This window comes from Gracilinanus agilis, chromosome 2 (assembly GCF_016433145.1).
Source record: "Gracilinanus agilis isolate LMUSP501 chromosome 2, AgileGrace, whole genome shotgun sequence".
Taxonomy (NCBI): domain Eukaryota; kingdom Metazoa; phylum Chordata; class Mammalia; order Didelphimorphia; family Didelphidae; genus Gracilinanus; species Gracilinanus agilis.
Window position 1 is genome coordinate 329,757,868 of NC_058131.1, and position 20,268 is coordinate 329,778,135.

Consider the following 20,268-nt stretch of genomic DNA (forward strand, 5'->3'; position numbering starts at 1 on the left):
CCAGGACTTCCTTTCTCTGGGCCTGACTCTCAATCCACTGAGCTACCTTGCTATCCTCAATACCCAGTCTCAATATACTCACCTTGACATAGTTTCAGCACAGAGGAAGTAGTATTATCCCATCTCTCATATTTACACTCTGTATCACTTACTGCAGTCAAAAATAAAGTTAGATTTTTTGATTGCTATATCACATTGTTGATCAATATTGAACTTTATAGTCTAGATGGTTTTTATACAAACTAGCCAAACCTTCCTCCTTCCTGTTCTTATTTCGTTTTTTGGAGGGATTTTTTCGGACCTGTGTTGGTCTTTATATTATTTCTATTAAAATTCATCTCATTCAGTTTAACTCATCACTCTAGCTTAAGAAGAGCTTTAGGGGTCCCGTCTGTTGTCCAGCATAGAAGCTTTCACTCTTAACTGCGTCATCTGCAAATTAGATTAGCATGCCATCCGTACCTTCATCCAGTTCACTGGCCTCTACCAAACTCAATCAGAAAACTTCCTCCAGGATGTATAGAAGGTTCCCTGGTTTCCTTATGTGGTAATGCCCTCTCTCTGGAATTCAGATTCCTTCTCTGTGAAGACAGATACCATAGTGGATAGACCTAGAGACAGGAAGTTATTGTTTAGTTGTTTTAGTCATATCTGACTCTTCATGAATCCAGTTGGGGTTTTCTTGGTAGAAATACTGAAGAAGTTTGCTATTTTTTCTCCAGCTCATTTTATAAATGAAGAAACCAAAGTAAATAGGCTCCCACAGCTAGGAAGTGTCTGAGACTAGATTTGAACTCTTGAAGATGAGTCTTCCCAATTCCAAGCCTAGCATTCTATCCATTATGCCAACTAAGACAGGAAGACCCAAGTTCAAACTATACCGTCTGATATTTTCTAGGTATGTGACCCTTCACAAGTCATTTAACCATTATCTATCTCAGATTCTTCATCAATAAAATAGAGGTGATCATTGTGTCTATCGTTGTGAGGATCAAGTAAATTAATATTTGTAAATTTTGTTTTGCAGATCTTATAGCACTATATAAATTCTATTATTATAAAAATGAAGGAGTTGGAATAGTTCACCTCCTCTCTTGTTCCTGTCCAGTGATTCCCAAAGTGGGCGCTACCACCCCCTGGTGGGTGCTGCAGCGACCCAGTGGGGTGGTGATGGCCACAGGTGCATTTATCTTTCCTATTAATTGCTATTAAAAATTTTTTAAAAATTAATTTCCAGGGGGCTAAGTAATATTTTTTCTGGAAAGGGGGCGGTAGGCCAAAAAAGTTTGGGAACCACTGCATTAGACTTACACTTATTTCTTTTGAGTTGTTGTTCTGAACCACCCCCCAAGAGTAGAAACAAATTTGTTCCAAGCCATCAACATGGTAGGACCACCAACCAGGCCCTTCTCTCTAATGACAGGCATGTGTTTCTGAGGTCTGTAAGGGTAAGGGAAGCAATCCGTGTGGGTATGAGACTGACCAAAGCTGGCTGGCACGTAGGGGACTGTGTTTCATGCCAAGTTAGGAGATGGCAAGTTCGCTTACCCATCCATCCTGAAAGACAGACAGAGAGCGAGCCAGATGCACAGAAGTGGACGCGCTTGGTACGTGTGAGTCATGAAGAGGCTCTCTATAGGTGAGACACTGGCTGTGACATCAGTCCCAGTCCACTTCTAGCTCTGAGCCTTAACCTGTGCCATTGCTTCTGCAGGGTCTGTGGTAACCATGATGAGTGAAGATTTTTCCCAGGAGTGCCTTATTGGGTGGGTTTACTGGGTAGACTTTGTTCCCATGGTTCATTAATGTTGAACCTCAAAATGTTTATCAGCTCAGCCTCTTAGCCACAGTAATGCATGCCCATAAAACTTAGCGACAAGAGGGAGTCTATTGCCTCCAAGTAATAAATACATCAGGCTGGCGTCCCCCAGAGCCTGGTTTCCGTGGCAACTACAGGTTACTGCAAACAGCTGCTACAAGAAGACACACTGACATCCAGATGTCCTAAGCATAAGGTTTACATTAGGAGACATTAAAAACTGAGCTCATAGGTGGCCCTATACCAGGACTCACTGTGGTCAGGACATCCTTGGCATTGGCTCCTTTGGTCCCCCTTAGTTTTCTTTGATTAAAAAGTGACACGAAGGGAAAAGAAACACAGAGAGGGATTTGGGGCTGTCTAAATAGAAGGATCTGTCTTGACCTACCAAAATTTAACATGACCGGGCATTCATTTTCTTCTTCAGCTGACTTCGTCAAAGACCATTCAATCCTGCTTTTGACATGCTGGGAAGGACTTTACTGGTTGTAGGCATCAAAGGCAGGAATTGACTTGAGATTTTATTAGACACAAGGCCTTGGTTATCCCTCTCAAATTGTGGTAATTTGGGGTCCAGAGACATTCGATCACTCTCCTTTAATAGAAGATTTCTCAGGAGTGCTCCGGAGATTCTGATCAGAGAAAGAGGGAGAAAAGGAAGCCATATCCAAGAAGCACATGTTTCTACTTGTCATCTAACAAGCCCCAAAGGCAATGTGGATAGAGGTAGCTATATCCATATGGAATGGGCCAGGCTGACCCGGCATCCTAAAGGATACCTATTCTTTTTGAGGTCTCTGTGGTGGATGTTGGGTTCTGTACTTATGAAGTGAGCATAGTGAGTAATCATAAGACTAAAGACTTGTTTGTGGTGAGATTGAGTCTCCCTCCTTCCTAGTCTGTCTCTTCATACATATGAACTACCAGGTGTTGACTCCAATCTTTCAACTCATTTAATCTCCTCAGTTTTTACAGCTGAGAATTACTAAAAAGGTTTGATCTTTGGACAAAGTCATTCAAGCCATGTATTTAGACCAAGCGATTGTGTGATTAGATGATTTTTTTCTCCTTTTGAATCAGTTGTACCAGTTAACATCAATTATCTTCTTTTTGTATCAGTTGCTAATTTGTGAATAACGATGTTTCTTGGCTTAAGTTCTCTCTATTACACCTCCCTCCACTTGCCCCAAAATCATAATAATTGAACAAGGGCTAAGGAACCTTAGAGATAATTTAGTAATCGAGGGTTCTTAATTCTGACTTAATTTTCTCATTCTGCTTACTTCAACATCTTCAAATGTAAAATGGAGACAACAATAATACTACCTACCTCCCAGGGTTCTTGTGACATCAAATGATGTCTTGTGATATCAAATTTGTAAAAGAATTTAACACATGCTTAGGATAGAGTAGGTGCTCAATAAATGCTTTTTCTCTTCCTTGCTTGCTTCCTTCCATTGGCATCATGGGCTTTTTGATGAAATTTGTGGACTCTTTCTCAGAATGTTTGTAACTTTATGTAAGAAAAGAAAACAATATTTTGAAATATGATTATCATTTATTTAAAGTTAACAGGCATCAGATAGTAGGCTATCTTCTTCAAAAACAGGGATCCCTTTTCTAGCATCCCTGAAATATAATCATTCAGTCTTATGTCAAAAACTTTCAGTGACAGGGAGATCTCTGCCTTACAGGTCAGTGATTCTTGACCTGTTCTGCTTCTAAGAATTAGTGAAATGTGTTTCACATGGAGCTGAAATGTCTCCTTATTGACGTCTCCCTAATGCACTTTTTCTACAATTGGAGTAAGAAAGAATAATCCCTACCTCAGGGTCTTCCATATGTCCAGCTTTTAAAGATTTGATAATGATAACGGCTACTATATTTCCTCTTGTTTTTCTCTTCTTCAGTCAATACTACCAATTCCTTCTTTTCTTCATAGGTCTGGTTTTCCAAACTCTTGGAAACTTTCTATGAAGTCTCTCCAGTTTGTCAATGTCCTACTTAAACAAGGATGGACAAAATAGAATGCAAGACACTCAGTGGGGTCTGAGAATGCAAAAAGAGGGAGGCGGATGGGATGAAAGTCTAAAGTAGACTCAAGATGCTATTCTTCCATTAATGTAGCCTCAGATTGTATTCACTTTGTGGCACTCACATTGCCCTATTGAATGACATAGAACTTAGGGTCAACAAGAACAGAGATAAATTTCAATTCAAGTCAGGTAACCATGGATCTAGTTAAAAGGCAAGTGGGAATATTTCACAATCTGTCTTTCTTCTTCAAGTGTCCTCTGAAGCTTGGTCTCTGGTCACTTCTCAATGTGCCCTGTCACCCACTAGACCAGACCATAAAAGAAGCAAAGTCAAAGTAGAGAAATTTCCCTGAGAAGAGCTATCTGATCCAGTCAGACCAATAGAAAGTGGCTACTTTCCTAAGCCTTTCCTTTTCTAATCTCTCTTTGTTAATAACACTGTAAATTAGTGTTCCTGGACCCTCCTCCACAGCTTCCTCCCGCCACAGGCAGGGCTAGGTCAGGTCCCTGTTTAGAAAGATTTCATTTCCAGTATTTGAAAAAGTGGTCACTCTGACCTGCCATCTTCCCCCCGCCAAGGGAACACTTGGAAATGCCTCAAGTTTGATTTATGGGGCTAAATTGGCAACCCAAGAGCTGTGCGACAATTTATTACCCAACGCACACCAAGCAGATCATTTTTTCTTTCTCCCCACTTCTCTTTTCCTCTCACATGTCATAAGCAGCTCCTTTCTATTTCTTTTTCTTTTCCCTCCTTATTCTTTCTTGGTTTTGTTCTATGGCCACTGAAGTAGACAGAAGCTGGTCATGCTTCTCAGAATTAGAGATGAAAAAACAGGCTACCAGGTTAGAAGTCAAGTGATCTTTCTCTGTCCATAACATGCTGTGTGACCTTGGGTAAGTCACTTCTTTTCCCTGGTCATTGATTTCCCCATCTGAAGAGAGTACAAATCTGAAAAGAGTACAAACCTAGATATTACACTGGACTAGGTCATATTTAAGGTCTGAAATGTTATGACCATTCACTACTAGTTTATAAGACAAAACTCTGGATATCTTTAAGAAGAATTTTTCATACCACAAAAACCAAGGATTTAGGGTTGAAGTCCCCATCTCAAATCCCAATCTCTCCTCAGTAACTACTCATGTTTCCCCCTTTTTTGGATTCATGGTAAGAGAACACAGTTCTCAGGAACAGATGATAGCCTTCTTGTCTACTCGATGATGTAGCAGAAATCAATCAATCCCTAAGCATTTATTACATGTGTATTATCATGGTAAAATCTGGCCCCAGACACTTACTAGCTGTGTGACCTTGGGCAAGTCACTTAACCCTGTTTTTCTCTGTTTCCTGAGCTGAAGAATGCAATGGGAAACCACACCAGTATCTTGTCCAAGAAAACCCCAATGGGTCATGAAGATTTGGATGCAACTAATGAACATGAATAAGAGTTCCATGCATTATATAATGCAATCAGACATGGGTGTCAATATTATTGCCATTTTATGGAGGAGAAAACAGAGAACATTCTGAGTTCTAACATCCTATATTCTAAAGTCCCTTCAGCATTATCATTTAACCCTGTTTGCCTCAGTTTCCTCATCTGGAAAATGAGCTACGGAAAGAAATGGCAAATCAGTCCAGTATCTTGGCCAAGAAAACCACATGGGGTTACAAAGAATCAGACATGACCATGAAAATAACTGGGCCACAACAACAAGGAAGGAAAAGAAACCCACTGGAATTTGCTGAAAAGGGGAGGAACATAGACTAGACCTTTCAATCACTTTGGCAGCTATGTGAAATATGGATTGGTAAAGAAAGAGCCTCGAAGCAGGAGAAAGCAGACCAGGTTAGAAGTATTGAGGGCCTAAACTAGGGTAGTGACTGCATGAGTAAAGAAATGGGGACACGTACAAAAGCTGTTGTGAAGGCAAAAGACGAAATCTGGCCAAATAACAGAAAAAAGCAATAGAGTTAGAAAACATGGGTTTTAATTTCACCTCTGCTGTTTGCCATGTGGCCTTTGTCAAACTATTTAAACTTCCTGAGCCTCAGTTTTCTCCTCTCTAAAATGAAGATAATAACATCTGCATCCCCTCTCTCACAGAGAGTCGTCATGCATAAGAAACAGAAATTATCAGGAAATGAGGGAAAACATTTACCATAATGACTTTTATTTCCCTAAGCTTGTCTCCTCGACTGTCCCCAAAGAGCAAAATGCCTGAAGTTCTACTTTTCTGCTCTGTGCCTCTCAAATCTACCATTTCATAAGTCCTTTGAATTGGAAGAGACCTAAAAGGTCCTCTGGTCCAGCCTCCCACTCAACACATGTATTCTTATACACCATCCATGAATTGGTTTTATTGAATTCTGCTTAACTGCTGCCAGTCATGAAGGGCTCACTAACTGTGTCTTATAAGTGCAGAGTGACTTCGCCATCCCTTGACCCACAAAGACCAGAAACTCAAAAGTTGGAACTTAATGCTAAGAATCTTGACAAAAACGCCTTGTATTGTAAACTTTTTTTGTTCATATGTGGAAATTCTGCACTAAGAAAAATTATACATTATTTAAAACTAGTAATGGAAGTCATGGGGCAGAGAGATGATGCAGTGGATAGAACCCTGGGCCTAGAGTCAAGAAGAATTCCCTAACTGAGTTCAATTTTTGACCAAGATACTTACTAGCTATGTGACCCTGGGCAAGTCACAGTTTGTCTCAGTTTTCTTATATGTAAAATGAACTGGGGAAGAAAATGGCAAACCATTCCAGGATCTTTGTCAAGAAAATCCCAAATGGGATCATGATGAGTCAGGCATGAGTGAACAACAGTAACAATAGAAATCATTGTTTATTAGGTTACTAGTTGGTGTCTTGGGTAACTAACTGGCACAGTGGACAGGGTGCCAGACTTGAATTCGAGAAAACTTATCTTCCTGAGTTCAAATCTGACCTTAGAAACTTGTAAGCTGTGTGACTCCGGCCAAGTCACTTAACTATTTTCCTTAGTTTTCTCGTCTATAGAACGAGCTGGAGAAGGAAATGGCAAATCACTCCAGTATCTCTGCCAAGAAAACCCCAAATGTGGTCGTGACTGAAACGACTGAACAGCAAATAGAAGTCACTATTTATTGGGTATCTAGTTTTTTACTTTGAATCTCACTTGCTTCCTATCCTCACACACAAATGTACCCTCTGGAGCAAATCAAGCAAGAAAGTATTGCTAGTTTTGTTCATTTCAATCTTTGTGCTGGTCACACTCATTTTTCTTTTCTCTTCCTTGAAAGATCATTCCTCAGCAATGTGCTTTTTTAGCTATTATCATAGCCAAAGAAAATTAGGAACACATTATGTCCAAGGCCACTTGAGAGAGGTCTGTGTGAACCCAGAGACCTTGATCCTAGTTTTTCTAAAGGTTTACTATAGGACTATAATTACACAGCTGAGTCATGACATCCTGAAAGAACTTGACTTTAATCCTTTTCATCTCAAGTTTAGTAATACCTAAAAGGCCTATCAGAAAGGCTGTCCCAAAATACACCCTCATTTTTTCAACATCTTTTCACTTCATTCTATGTCTCCTTCACCTTACTCACCCACCAACATCCAAGCCCATGCTGCTCCCCCTTCTCCCCCCTAAGTAGCTTTGTTGTGGCAGCAGATAGATGTCAAGCTGTCTCTCCTGTTCTGTATTGTTCTCATCTTCCACCCTATCCTCTACCATTTTGGTATGAATTTAGGAAACCAAAGAAAACTATTTCCTATGAGGTCCCTTAAAAGTCTTACCTCATCTTCAGTCTTGCTGATGACCATCAGAGAATGCCTGTGTTTCAACCAGACAAGAAATTTTCTGGCAGATGGGGAAACCCCAGGATGGAAGGAATAAGTCCAGCTAATCGAGTTCAAATACTGACTCCAAGCAGGGGGTAAATGTAACTTATTTGCCTGTGTTGTTTTAATAGAGGGCAGAGACAGCACATGAATCCACTTTTCAGGCTGGCTTTCAATGGAAAGAAGGTGGGAGATATCACTTAAACTGCCTCTGCCTCCTTCCCAGAGCTAGCTTTATAAACAAACTGGTGAAGTAGAGGTCCTCCAGTTCAATGAGATAATAGGCTTACCAAGCAGGGCTCCTTGTCCAAATACATATCCCTTTCTGCCTGAATTTATCATCAGAGATTTATTCCTTTAAGTAGTGAATACTTTTTGGTCTCCAATAATAACTCCATTTCACAAAGATCTTCAAGATTTACAGAGAGATTTCCGCACAATGACCCAGTTAGGTAGGTAGCACAACTATTCTTATTCCCATTTGAAGAATGAAAAAAATTTAAACTCTGAGAGTTGACATGACTTGTCCAAGGTCACCCAGCTATCAAATTAAAGAATCTACATTCAAACCCAGCTGTTAGATCTTCAAATTCAATGTTTTGAGTCAGGGAATCTCATCATCTTGCAAATATCCCTTATCAGTTAATACCTAATGGCTATTGGGTGATTTTCTCAGAGCTAGAACAGTAAAGAAATATTAGTGTAGGGATCGGATCAGAGTGGAAGATGTGCAGGAGAGGAATACTTAAGAGGACCTAAAACAGTAATTTCACACTTCAAAGACGAGTCAGAATTTTACCAATTTGTCTAAAAGTTTTTCAAGTTAATTTTACGCTTTTGTCTTTGTCTAGACATCACTCTCTCACTTCTCTTAACTGGAGATCCTATTCAGCCCTCTGAGGGAGGAATTTAAGTGGGACCTCTACATATAGAAGGAAGAAATCTGGGTTCTACTCTCAACTCTACTCCTGAATAACCAAGAGTAAATCACCTGAATCAATGAGTCAAGCCATCAAGCAATCAACAAGCATTTATTAAATGCTTCTATGCCAAATTCATAAAGCAGTCCCTGCCCTGAAGGAGCTTGCATTCTAGGAGATAGGGAAGGGGAGAAACAACCATGTATACATACATAAGAGATAACTTGCAGTTTTTGAGAGGGAATACATTAATAGCTGGAGACACATGAGCTGAGAGATGAAGACTATTATATAATTAGAATTTCCTCCCCAGAAGCTCTCTTTCCCAGCACCCCACTTTTATTCTCATTTTTGTCCTTATGTTTTGGAAATAAAGTTTTTGTGGCCTTGCCCCTCTCTCTTTTCTCCTGATGGCAGATAGGAAAGCTGTCTTTACTCAGGTTTTTACTTTTGTCCTTTCATTTTTTAACTTCAAGTGATTATTAATAAATTTTATAAAATATAATGCTTGGAGTTATTGGTTATTAATTTAGATCTTACACTAGAGATTCTAAGTGGTGGAGTTAAGGAGGGAAGAGGACCACAGAGATTAGAGATGGAATGTCAAGTATGAGGAATAGTAAGAAGGCCAGGATAGCTGGACCATAAATTGATTGAATGAAGAAGAGAATAGGAGAAGAGACCTGTTTAATAAGAGTCTAAAGGTAAGTAGGGACCAGATTGTGAGGAGCTTGGAATGACTAAGAAGCTTTGTAGTACTCTCAACAGAAATAGGGAAGTTTTGAAGTGCTGTGGGTTGGATTGGTGGGGGGAATAACCTATTCTATTTTGGAAATATTGAGCTTGAGATATTGACAGGATATCTAATTTAAGATTCCAGTGGACAGATAGTAATACAAGTCTAAAGCTCAAGAGAGATACTAGGACTAGATGAACAGATCTGGGAGTTATCTGTCCGGAGATTAAAATTGAACTCATGGAAGCTGATCAAGAGAGAGTGTAGAGAAGAGGAATCCTAGGACAGAGCCTTGGGCTACACCCAGAGAAAGAAAACATAATATGGGTGATATATATATATATATATATATATATATATATATATATATATATAAAGAGGCTAAGAAATAATAGTCAGACAAGCAGGAAGAGAACCAAAAAAGAATGTCACCAAAACCCATAAAAGAGAGAGCATTCAGGAAGATTAATCAGAAGATTTCAGAAGGGGTGCATTTTGGGGAAGATAATTTCTGTTTTGGCCATGTTGAGTTTGAGATTTGTGGGGGTGCATCTAGCTGTAGGGGTCCAATGGGTAGTTAGTGCTCTAGGACTGGAGTTAAGGAGAGAAACTAAGCTTGATATAGATCTGGGAACCATCTGCATAGGTGTGTTAGTTACTAATGAAATCACCAAGTGCAGGAGTACAGATAGAGATGGGAGCTCACAACAGAGCCCTGAGATATACCTACAAACAGGGAGTGGGAGAAAGATGATAATCTTACAAAGTAGACCAAGATGGGACAACCAGGTCAGTACGATGAAAATCAGGAGAGAATATAGTCATGAAACCCCAGGGAGGAGAAGGTTTATAGGAGAAAAGGATGATCACCAGTGTGACATGGTACAAAGAGGTCAAGGACTAAAATATTTTTTTCTTTCTTTTTTTTTTTTAAACCCTTGTACTTCGGTGTATTGTCTCATAGGTGGAAGAGTGGTAAGGGTGGGCAATGGGGGTCAAGCGACTTGCCCAGGGTCACACAGCTGGGAAGTGGCTGAGGCCGGGTTTGAACCTAGGACCTCCCATCTCTAGGCCTGGCTCTCAAACCACTGAGCTACCCAGCTGCCCCCTAAAATATTTTTTTAAAGATTATCAAATTTAAGAATTAATTGGTCATTGGTCACTTTAGAGAAAATAGTTTCAGTTAAACAATACAGTTAAAAATCAGACCAAATGAGATTAAGAAGTAATATAGCATGAACAATTGGGGAGAGGAAGACAGAGTGGCAAGGAATATTAGTCAATTTGTTGGGAGTTTTTGTAAGAGTTTGACTATGAAAGGGAAGAGATATATTGGGTCTTTTGAGGGCACAGTAAGATCAAGTGGAGGTTTTTTTAAGGATGAAGAGAATTGAGTCCTTTTGTAGGTAGAAGAGAAGCCAGGAGGAAAAGAGAGATTGAAAATTAGAGGAAAAAAGAGCACAAGTTCCTAAAGCAGAAAGGAGATGTTAGTATTCAGGATACTTGTAAAGGAATATTTTCTAGGTGGAAGGGATGCCTCTTCAGAGACTGAAGCAAAAGATGCAAAAATGGATGATGGTAGTTTGGTGGGGAAAGGAAACTTTTACTGAATGGCCTCACTTTTTTCAGGGAAATATTTGGTGAGGTCCTCTCCAGAGAGAGGATGAGGATGAGTTATGTAGATGCATGAATAAATGAAGAGAATGTTTAGAAAAGATTCTGAGTGGAATCAAGTCAGCAAGCATTAAGTATCTACTATACATACACCAGGCACTGTGCTAAGCACTGGCAATGGGAAAAAAAAAGCAAAAACTGTTCCTGTTTTTAAGGAGCTCATAATCTATTGCAGAGGATTGTATAGAGAGTCATTCAGGGAAGAGTCAACCCATTGGCACGTAGCCATGAAGGCAAAAGTGAGACTGCAGAAGAGAAATGTGTACTTGGAATGATACACATAAAGAACTTGGTAAGGCTCAAATGAAATAATACACATAAACCTTCATTAATGATTTAGTTTAGTTTGGAGCCTAAGTACCTGGGTTCAAATTCTGACTTTGCCATTTGCTGCCTGTGTGACCTTGGTCTGGTCATTTAATTTCTTTGGGTCTCAGTTTCCTCAGACATATAATGACTGGATTGGACAAGATGACCGCAAAGATCCCTGTCAGCCCTAAATCTATGATTCTAGGATACATATAAGAAAGAGCAGATGCACTTGTAATGTCACAGCAGGACACGTTCTCTGTCCCTCAATCTTGTCTGCATTGGGAAGAGTTATTCTGGCCCTGAGTTATTTTGGGAGGGAAAGACTGGGCTTTGCCTGAGAGGGAGTCAGAGCCAGCAATCTTTTCAAATCATCTGAGGCAAAGAGAGAATAACATGAGAGAGAGCCAGAGAGGTTCAAAGCCAGGGAGGGAGCTGCACAGACCCCACGACTGCTTAATGTCAGTCCCTTCACATATCCTCCCCCCTACTTTAACCTGGAGCTCTGGTTTCTCTGAAGCCAGGAGGTTTCTGCTTCAGAATCTCAATCAGTAGGACTGTGTTGAAGATGTCAGAAAAATAGTAGAGTGCATTGATCCAAGGTTGAAATTTCCTAAAGCTTTCCTAATTAAATAACTCCCTTTTCTTTGCTTATCCACTCTCTCCCCCTCTGGTAATCCAAGTGGTTAACCCAATCCCCACCCTCCTCAGACCAGCAGGTATGGTATGAGCGCTTTGCCAATGGGAGTAAGTAATGAGGTGAGAAGATTGGAACAATACCTAAACTTTGCTTCCTCTCTCCTATTCCATACCTCTGGCTGCTTGCTATAAATAGAAGCTGGGACAAGGCTGGTATAGAATATAATGCCCCAGGGCTGAGCAACTTCTGCTCTCTTAAGAGTCTCCAGGAAAGGTTAGCGTTTAGGGGAAATGCTATATTCGATGACCTAACAAAAACATTCGACTCCATTAGCAAATCTAGGCTCTGGCAACCATGAAGTAAGTGAGTTTGGCTGGGCAGAGAAGCCCGTCAACATCCTGAAGTTATTATATGATTAAACAATCAATAAATCTTTATTGAGTGCCGACTTTGAGGTTCTTTAGTCAGCCTCTCTCCACTGGAACAGATGGTTCAAGACAAAACCCTCCCTGCCTCCTTCCTCAGACTTCTTAATTTAGGGGTGGGGGAACCTAGTGTTGAAGGATCCTAAAGAACTCTTCCTATACCCTACATTACTAGGCAACAATTTTCCCACCTTGCTCTTCCTGAATTGAACGTTCCATTGCCCACTTCCGTGCCTTTGCCAAGGCTGTGCCAAATGCTTAAAAGACATTCTCTCCTTACCTCAGGCACTTAGCTTTCTACAAGGCTCAACTCCAGTCCTACTTCTGGGTGGAGATCTTCTCCCATCTCCCTAGTTGTTAGTATTTAATCAGTCATCCAATTATTTCATATTAACTATATTGTATCTTCCCAACAGAATATAAATTACATGAGAGTAGGGACTATCTTCCATTTTTGTCCATGTGGCCCCACTGCCTAGCACAGTACCTTGCATATATTAGACATTTAATAAATGCTTATGGAACTGTTGAATAAAATTATGAAATGATGGAAGGACCAATAGATTCCAAGACAGAAAAGCTTAGTTTAAAATCCTTTCTCATAATCATCTTGATCAAGTTATTAAACTCAGGCCCTCTGTTTCTTCCTCTACCAAGTAAAGATGTTGAACTCTAAGGTTCCTTCCATCTTATTGTCTTTGTTTTCACTTACTGTGTTCCAGGCTTCCTTACAACTTTGATGTTCTGTGTTTTAAAGCCCCTTCCATCTCCAAATTCTGTGATCTTTTAATTTGGAGAGAGCAAACATGGATGTGTTCTCTCAAATCCTGGAAGAATAGAAGTGGAGGTTCAGGAACTACTAGATCATAAGAGAGGCAAGTTAAGAACAAATCAAAGGAAGAATACCTTTATACAATTTGTAGTAAACATATCAAACTGATTTCTCTTAAGCGAAATTAAAAATTTACCTTGACATGGTAATTTGCAGTTTTCAAAGTACTTTCACATAAATTAGATCTACAGCAAAATGGATATGCACTTGACTGAAATTAGGAGATTGGTATTCTAATCTAATTCTACCTTGCATATGCCCTGGGGCAAATGGCTTTACTTCTTTAGGCCAGAAAGCAGAGATTTCATAGAAGCAGAGATTTTGAGCTAGAAAAGAACTTTGAAGCCTACCTCTTCTGCTGCGGTGAGGAGGTGTGGCCAGTTGCCATGGTCAGGTAGCGATCCTTAAGGACCCTCAAGTCACATGTGAAGAGAAGATGGTCTCCATGTGAAGCATACTAGCATAGATCTAGAGCTGGGAGGGACCTCATATCATTAGTTCAACCATCCACCTTGCATCTAAAACATTTTACAGATTAGAAAACTAAGGTTCAAAGAGATTAAATGACTTAGTTTCAATCCCTGCTCTTCCATTTGCTACCCATTATGAGTGTAAATATTTCCTCGATTATAAAATTCGGGGACTAAGGGGGCACCTGTGTGGCTCTGTGGATAGAGAGCCAGACCTAGAGATGGGAAGTCCCACAATCAAATCTGACCTCAGACACTTCCTAGCTGTGTGACCATGGGCAAGTCACTTTACCCCCATTGCCTAGCTCTGGATTGGAGAAACTTTTCTGAGTTTAAGTGCCCAGAGGGCAAATTCAAGTTGTCTGAGAGCCCCCCATCCTCAGCCCTCTCCCATTACTAGAGAGAATTGAGGGAGGAAGTGCTCACTTTATGCAGCTAGATGGAGGGGTGGGACAAAAAAATGCCTTTGGGCACTGGGAAGAGGGGGAACGGAGCAGCTCCCCAAGTGCCACCTTCGTACTTTTGCTACGTCTTCGCCAATGCTGGCTAGCTCTTACCACTCTTCTGCCTTAGAACTAATACAAGATATTGATTCTGAGTCAGAAGGTAAGGTTTAAAAAAATTGACTAAAATCAATTATCACCAGATTTATATGAAGTATATAGGACAAGTATTGTTTCCATTTTATTGATGAGAAAATAGAGATCCATAGGGTAAAGTATAGAGAAAAGGCACTGGAGTTGAAGTCAGGATATTGAGATTCAGATTCCCTACTCTGTCATTGATTCATTATGTGATCTCAGGTAAAACCCTAAACCTCTGTATGCCTCACTTTCCTCATCTATGAAATGATAATCCAAAGGCCCTTCAGTGTGTAGGGATTGAAGGAGTGTGCCAAAGCATCAGTGGCCATTCTCTAAAATCTTTTCCAATTCAAAATCCTATAATCCCATGATTCTGTGCTAGTAGACCCTGGCTCCTGGTTCTCCAACTGCTCTTTCCTCCTGCCTTTCAGAAAAGCCCACCTGATCCTGAGAAGGCTGGAAAAGGTCAGCAGCCACTGCTCTACCCTCCTGCGCAGTGCCTACATCCAGAGCCGCGTGGACACCATTCCCTACCTTTTCTGCCGCAGTGAGGAGGTGCGGCCAGCTGGCATGGTCTGGTATAGCATCCTCAAGGACACTAAAGTCACATGTGAGGAGAAGATGGTCTCCATGGCACGCAACACGTATGGTGATTCCAAGGGGCGGTGAGAGAGAAGACTGGCCTCAGGCTGTGGATGGCCAAGAACAGAGACTCTCAGAGTACAGAGAGCCAGAAGGACACATGAGGAGCCTGGATCCTGGGTGGGGTTTGGGACAGGGTGATGACTGGAAGGAGCCACAAAGGTCAAGGCAGACTTTTTCTCCCATGGACAGTTGAAGGGACCGTAGGTAGCAGCCGGGATCATCCATTATTTTCTTCCTTTCTTTTTTGAGGCATTATTTGACTCAGTCATAAAGTCTCACCTTTTTAAAACCTTTTCTTATGGACTCCAGAAATCCCAAAATGAGAGCATTCTGATGGGGGCCACATGTTACCTTTCCTTCCCTTTCCCTTTGACTTTGACTGACCTCTCTGTGGTCTCCCTTCACCTCTCCCTACTTTGCCTCTCCACCCAGGCCTCAGAGCACACAGAACAGCCCCTTTGGCTGTAGCCATCTCCCCAAAGTAGACCTGACAATTTTCCCAGTGAAGATTCTTTTTAATGCTCTCCCATTTGCAGAACTCCTGCCAGTTACTTCCTACTGCTCACAGACCCACCCCAGCAGAGGTCCTGACAGGCTGTTCTGTGCATTAAAAATTCATATGAAGTCCATGTTTCTGCCTATGTGGTGTTTCTTGCCAGTGGAGGGCACTTTGACACCTCCGGCCTCTCCTAACTGATGATCTCTGATGCATCCCCCCAAGAAACTGAATCACCAAGGTGTGGCTAGGTCAGAGACGAATGAGAATGCCAAAAGAATGATGATTTAGCCCAAGCTTTAGAGAGTTCTCCTATGTCTCACAGATGCCTTTTCATTCAACGTTGGTTATATCTTCGTCAGATATCTGACTGAGCTTATCATGATAGTAATGTTAATACCAATAGCTAATATTTATATAGCATTTTAAGGGTTACAAATACTTTACAAACATTAATTCACTTGATTCTCACAACAATCCTGGGAGCTGGTGCTATTATTATCTCCATTTTATAGGTCAGACAGACAGGTTAAAGAATTTGTCCAGGATCATATAGCTAATAAGTGTCTGAGGCTGGATTTGAACCCAGGTCTTCCCAAATCCTAATCCAGAACTCTATCCATTGTGTTACCCAAGCTAACATAGTAGAGGAGATATAAGAGTACAATAAAAGTGAATAAACCTTGTTTTTTGCCCTGACTCTGCCACTAACTTACTGTATCACCTTGAACAAATCATGTCTCCTCCTTGGGTCTTCATTTTCTCAATTCTAAAATAATGAGTTTGGACAAAAATTACTTTGAAGGCTACTTCTAGGTCTACCATTCTGGTTTTTCAAGTCTGTTCCAGACATATTTGCAATATACATACATATATACATGTATATACACATATGTACACATATACCACTATAAATACATGCATACAGATATACATATACATGCACAGGCCCCATTGTTAGCTCTTAATACCCCTGTAGTATTAGCTAACAGAAACCTCATAAGGGAGGGAAATTAACTGTAAGACAATACAAGAAAGGTAAATTTATTATGGAAGATGGAGTCTGGAAATGTCCAGAACATGAGACTTGGTAGGGAAAGGTCAAATTCAATAGATGTAACTAAGAGAGGAGCTCCAGAATACCTGACATAGTTTGAGGATTTAGGAGATTGAGGAGAGAAAATTAAGAGGATTTATTGTAGGGAAGGGTTATCAACTATTTTTTTACCTTGATAACTATTGTGTCGTGAGCCTGACCTAGTTACCCACTTATTGAAGATTTTTTTCCCTTAAAATGAGGAACAAATAATAAATGCTAAATCTTGAGCTAGAAGCTACCTTCAAAGGTCAGCTGGCCCAACCTCCTCATTTTGTAAATGAGAAAACTGAAACCCAGAGAAGTTAAGAGACTTTCCTAAGGTCACACGGAAAGTCAGTGGCAGAGCTGGGATTTGTGCTCAGCTCCAAGTTCAGTATTCATTCCACTACCTCCTGGCAAGGGAGGGCCCAGAGGGTACCTTGTAGCTTAACTCCAGAATAACTGATCTCTCTAGGGAAAGTAAAAGAGGCAATGGAAAACAAGCAGAAACCAGGCAGGGAGTTCAGCCTCACCAGCTGTCTCCTTTTACCACATCTGAAGGCATAAATATTGCTCATGTAGCATCACAGAAGGGTCTGGAGATGTCCCAGTTTTACAATAAACAAAGAACATGTGAATTCCTTCTGACTTTTTGTTTTTCTGGAGAGAAGGAGACTGAAAGGAGAAAGCTGGAAGGTACAATGGCACCTGATAAACAGAGCTACTCCCAAATATTTTATCAGGACCATGGGCAGGGAAAGCTACAGGAATAAAAGTCAAGACCTTGGAGTAAGATAATAAAAGAAAGGGTAGTATGAAACACAAGTGGTTAATTAGAGAGGTAAATCTTACTTTGGGAGTTACCTGTGGTCATATTGGAATTAGGAGTCTAAACCAGGCTAAGAGATCTAGAATCAGGGTACCCATAAACCTCACTGGTCAAAGCAAGTTGGAAGGAAATTTAAGTTGGCAGACAAGATCCAGGCACCCTAGAAGTAGAACAGAGGTCTCAACTTGAGCTGGCAGTTTGGGAGGCAGACTCTAGAAACACAATCTTAATAATGGGTCAAGTTCTGTTTTCACCAAGAAGATTTGTATGATTATTGCCAAAGCTGGAGTAGAACCAGAAAATATGTGGTTCAAGGGCACTGGGTGAGAGTTCATAAGTGAATGAATTGGGCTAGAAGTCAGAGAAGACACCAAGCAAGAAGGAACTCTTAGGAGCTACAGCAGAAAAGTCCAGAAAAAGAAATGTGTATACTCACAACAGTGAGAAGGATGAGGATTGAAAACTGGGTCTTATTTTAAAAACTGGGAGAGAATATGATGTCAGTAAGAGAGAAGGAAAAATGACTCAACTGGTCAAAGAAAAATAGGGACAATGAGTCGATATGAGAACCAAGAGAGGCTATAGTTTTAGAGCAAAGTGGGGTGGTCAACATTGTCAAATGCTTCAGGAGTAATGGGGATTGGGAAAAGAGATTTTATAAGGAGGAGATACTTGGTGTCCTTTGATAATGGTAGAGGTACTAACCAGATTGCAAGGGGTTAAGCAGTGAGTGCATGATGGGATCCCTTAATGTCAGGCTTTTTGAAGAGGGTATGGGAATAAGGAAGCAATGGCTGTGCTGAATTTTGCTTTGTACACCCCACATGTCAAATCCTGTGTTCAGTACTCCATATTTTAGGAAGGTCATTGATAAAAATGAATGAATCATTTATTTAACATTTACTATGTGCTAGGCAGTATGCCAAGGGTTGAAGATACAAATGGAAAAAGTAAGACAAACCTTACTCTCATGACTCAATTCTAGTGGGGGAGAGAACACACATGGAAAGTTTCAGTTTTTCAAGTGGAAAGACTTCATGGTACCTGTGGTGCAGCAGCAAAGAGAACATTAATGACTTTTCTTTTTTTTTTTAAATAGCCCTTGCTTTCTCTCTTAGAATCTATCTATACTGAGAACTGGTTCCAAAACAGAAGAGTATTAAGAATGAGGCAATTGGAATTAAGTGAGTTACCCAAGGTCACACAGCTAAGAAGTATCTAAAGCCAAATTCAAATCTAGGTTCCCTGTCTCCAGGTGTGGTATTCTGTCCACTGAGCCATTTACCTGCCCCTTGCCTCTTCTTTAATGTCATTTTGACTGACAAAATCCTATCAGCATCTGGTGTTGAACTATTTGACTATGTCAAGGAATGTAGTGATAAGAGCTTTCCCTTTGGGGACTTCAGTGTGGCTATAACATTTTCAGGAATAGTTGCCAGGCTGAATTCCCATAGGTTTCTTTCCCAGGTGATAGAGGCAGATGCTGGACTAGAAGCATTGCTATTTCCAAGGCTCTTGGGTCAAGGTCCCTGGCTGTCCCCCTAAAAGTTTGAAGAAAGAAGGTGGTCAAGGTGGAGGTAATTTGACTTGACTGGCATGTGCCGCCTCCTGTGTATCCCTCAGGTTGCCCTGATGTTTCATCTAGACTAGCTTGCCTGTCTGACCAATAATTGATTGGGTGGGTGAGGATGATTGCCCTCTTCTTCACAGGAGCCATCTCCCCAGACAATGGATATGAGGCCTGGGCTATAAGAAAGATGGGTGATCTGCAAGGTGAGGCAATGCTGATAATCCCAAAGTATCTGTTAGTGGCAATGGGTCAGCAAGTAAAATAAGCCCTCTCTATACAATTATTTGTCCATCAGTGTAATGTGTGTAAGGGCTGGAATGAAAGGAGGTCTGATAATTTGAAAGATAATGTTATTCCCAAGGCTTCTGACAAGTTAGGGAAAGAATAGAACTTGAATTCATATCATATGAGGAACAATGAAGGGAAAAGAGACATGTAGCCTGGAGAATATTCTCCTATAAAACTTTATCTTCCCATAGTTACTAGTGCCCTGTCCCACCAGAAATTGTTTTATATTTTCTTTGTATGTATTTATGCATATTTATGTTGTTTCTCTCAGGAGAATGCAAACTCCTTGAGGACAGGGACTGGTTTATTTTGTTTCTGCATCCTCAGCACCAAAAGAGTACCTGGTATGTAATAAGCACTTAATTGCTTGTTAAATGAATGAATGGAGAAGAGAAGATGACTCCTGAAGTATGAATGAGATCTTATAGGGTATTTGGCATAGGGGCTTCACCAAATGCTACCTTAGAAAATACTCATTAAAATCAGAAAAGTACCTGGCGCTGATGTAGCTAGAACAAATTTTGCCTTCTTGAGTGAGTCTCCATAATAAGGTAAATAACAATAGAATGAAAAGTTATAGAATTGGAAGTAATCTTAGAGGTTATCTAGTTCATTTTACAGATGAGGACAATGATGCCCAGAAAGAACATGTAACTTGCCCAAGGTCACTTATATAGTAAGGGGCAAAGACAGGATTTTAACCAAGATTCTTTGACCCCCCCCCCAATCTAGGGTGCTTCTAATATTCCACCTCCCTAAGAATATAGGATTCTAGGGACTACTGCCCTGCCCCTTCCTGTGGGATCCATATTGCTGTGAGGGGTTCAAGCTGCAGCATAGAATTCCATAGTGCTCCCCAGAGTATCCTATATTCCCTAAGGGAGTAAGCAATCATGTAAAACATTTTCCCATATTAGTTGTTTTGTGGAAGAAGTCTCAAAAGAGAGAGAAGAAAAAAAAGATGAGGAAGAGGAAGAGGAAGAGGAAGAGGAAGAGGAAGAGGAAGAGGAAGAAGAAGAAGAAGAAGAAGAAGAAGAAGAAGAAGAAGAAGAAGAAGAAGAAGAAGAAGAAGAAGAAGAAGA

General features: G+C 40.6%; 1 protein-coding gene across 1 annotated transcript in view; it reads left to right on the forward strand.

The window, feature by feature from the left end:
- Window positions 1-15,555, forward strand: part of ASTN2 (astrotactin 2) — a 970,320-nt gene extending 954,765 nt beyond the window's left edge. The window contains exon 23 of the mRNA XM_044659771.1: window positions 14,712-15,555. Within this exon, the coding sequence (XP_044515706.1) occupies window positions 14,712-14,949 (238 nt within the window). The 3' untranslated portion in view covers window positions 14,950-15,555. The remainder of the gene's footprint in view (window positions 1-14,711) is intronic.
- Window positions 15,556-20,268: the final 4,713 nt, after the last annotated feature.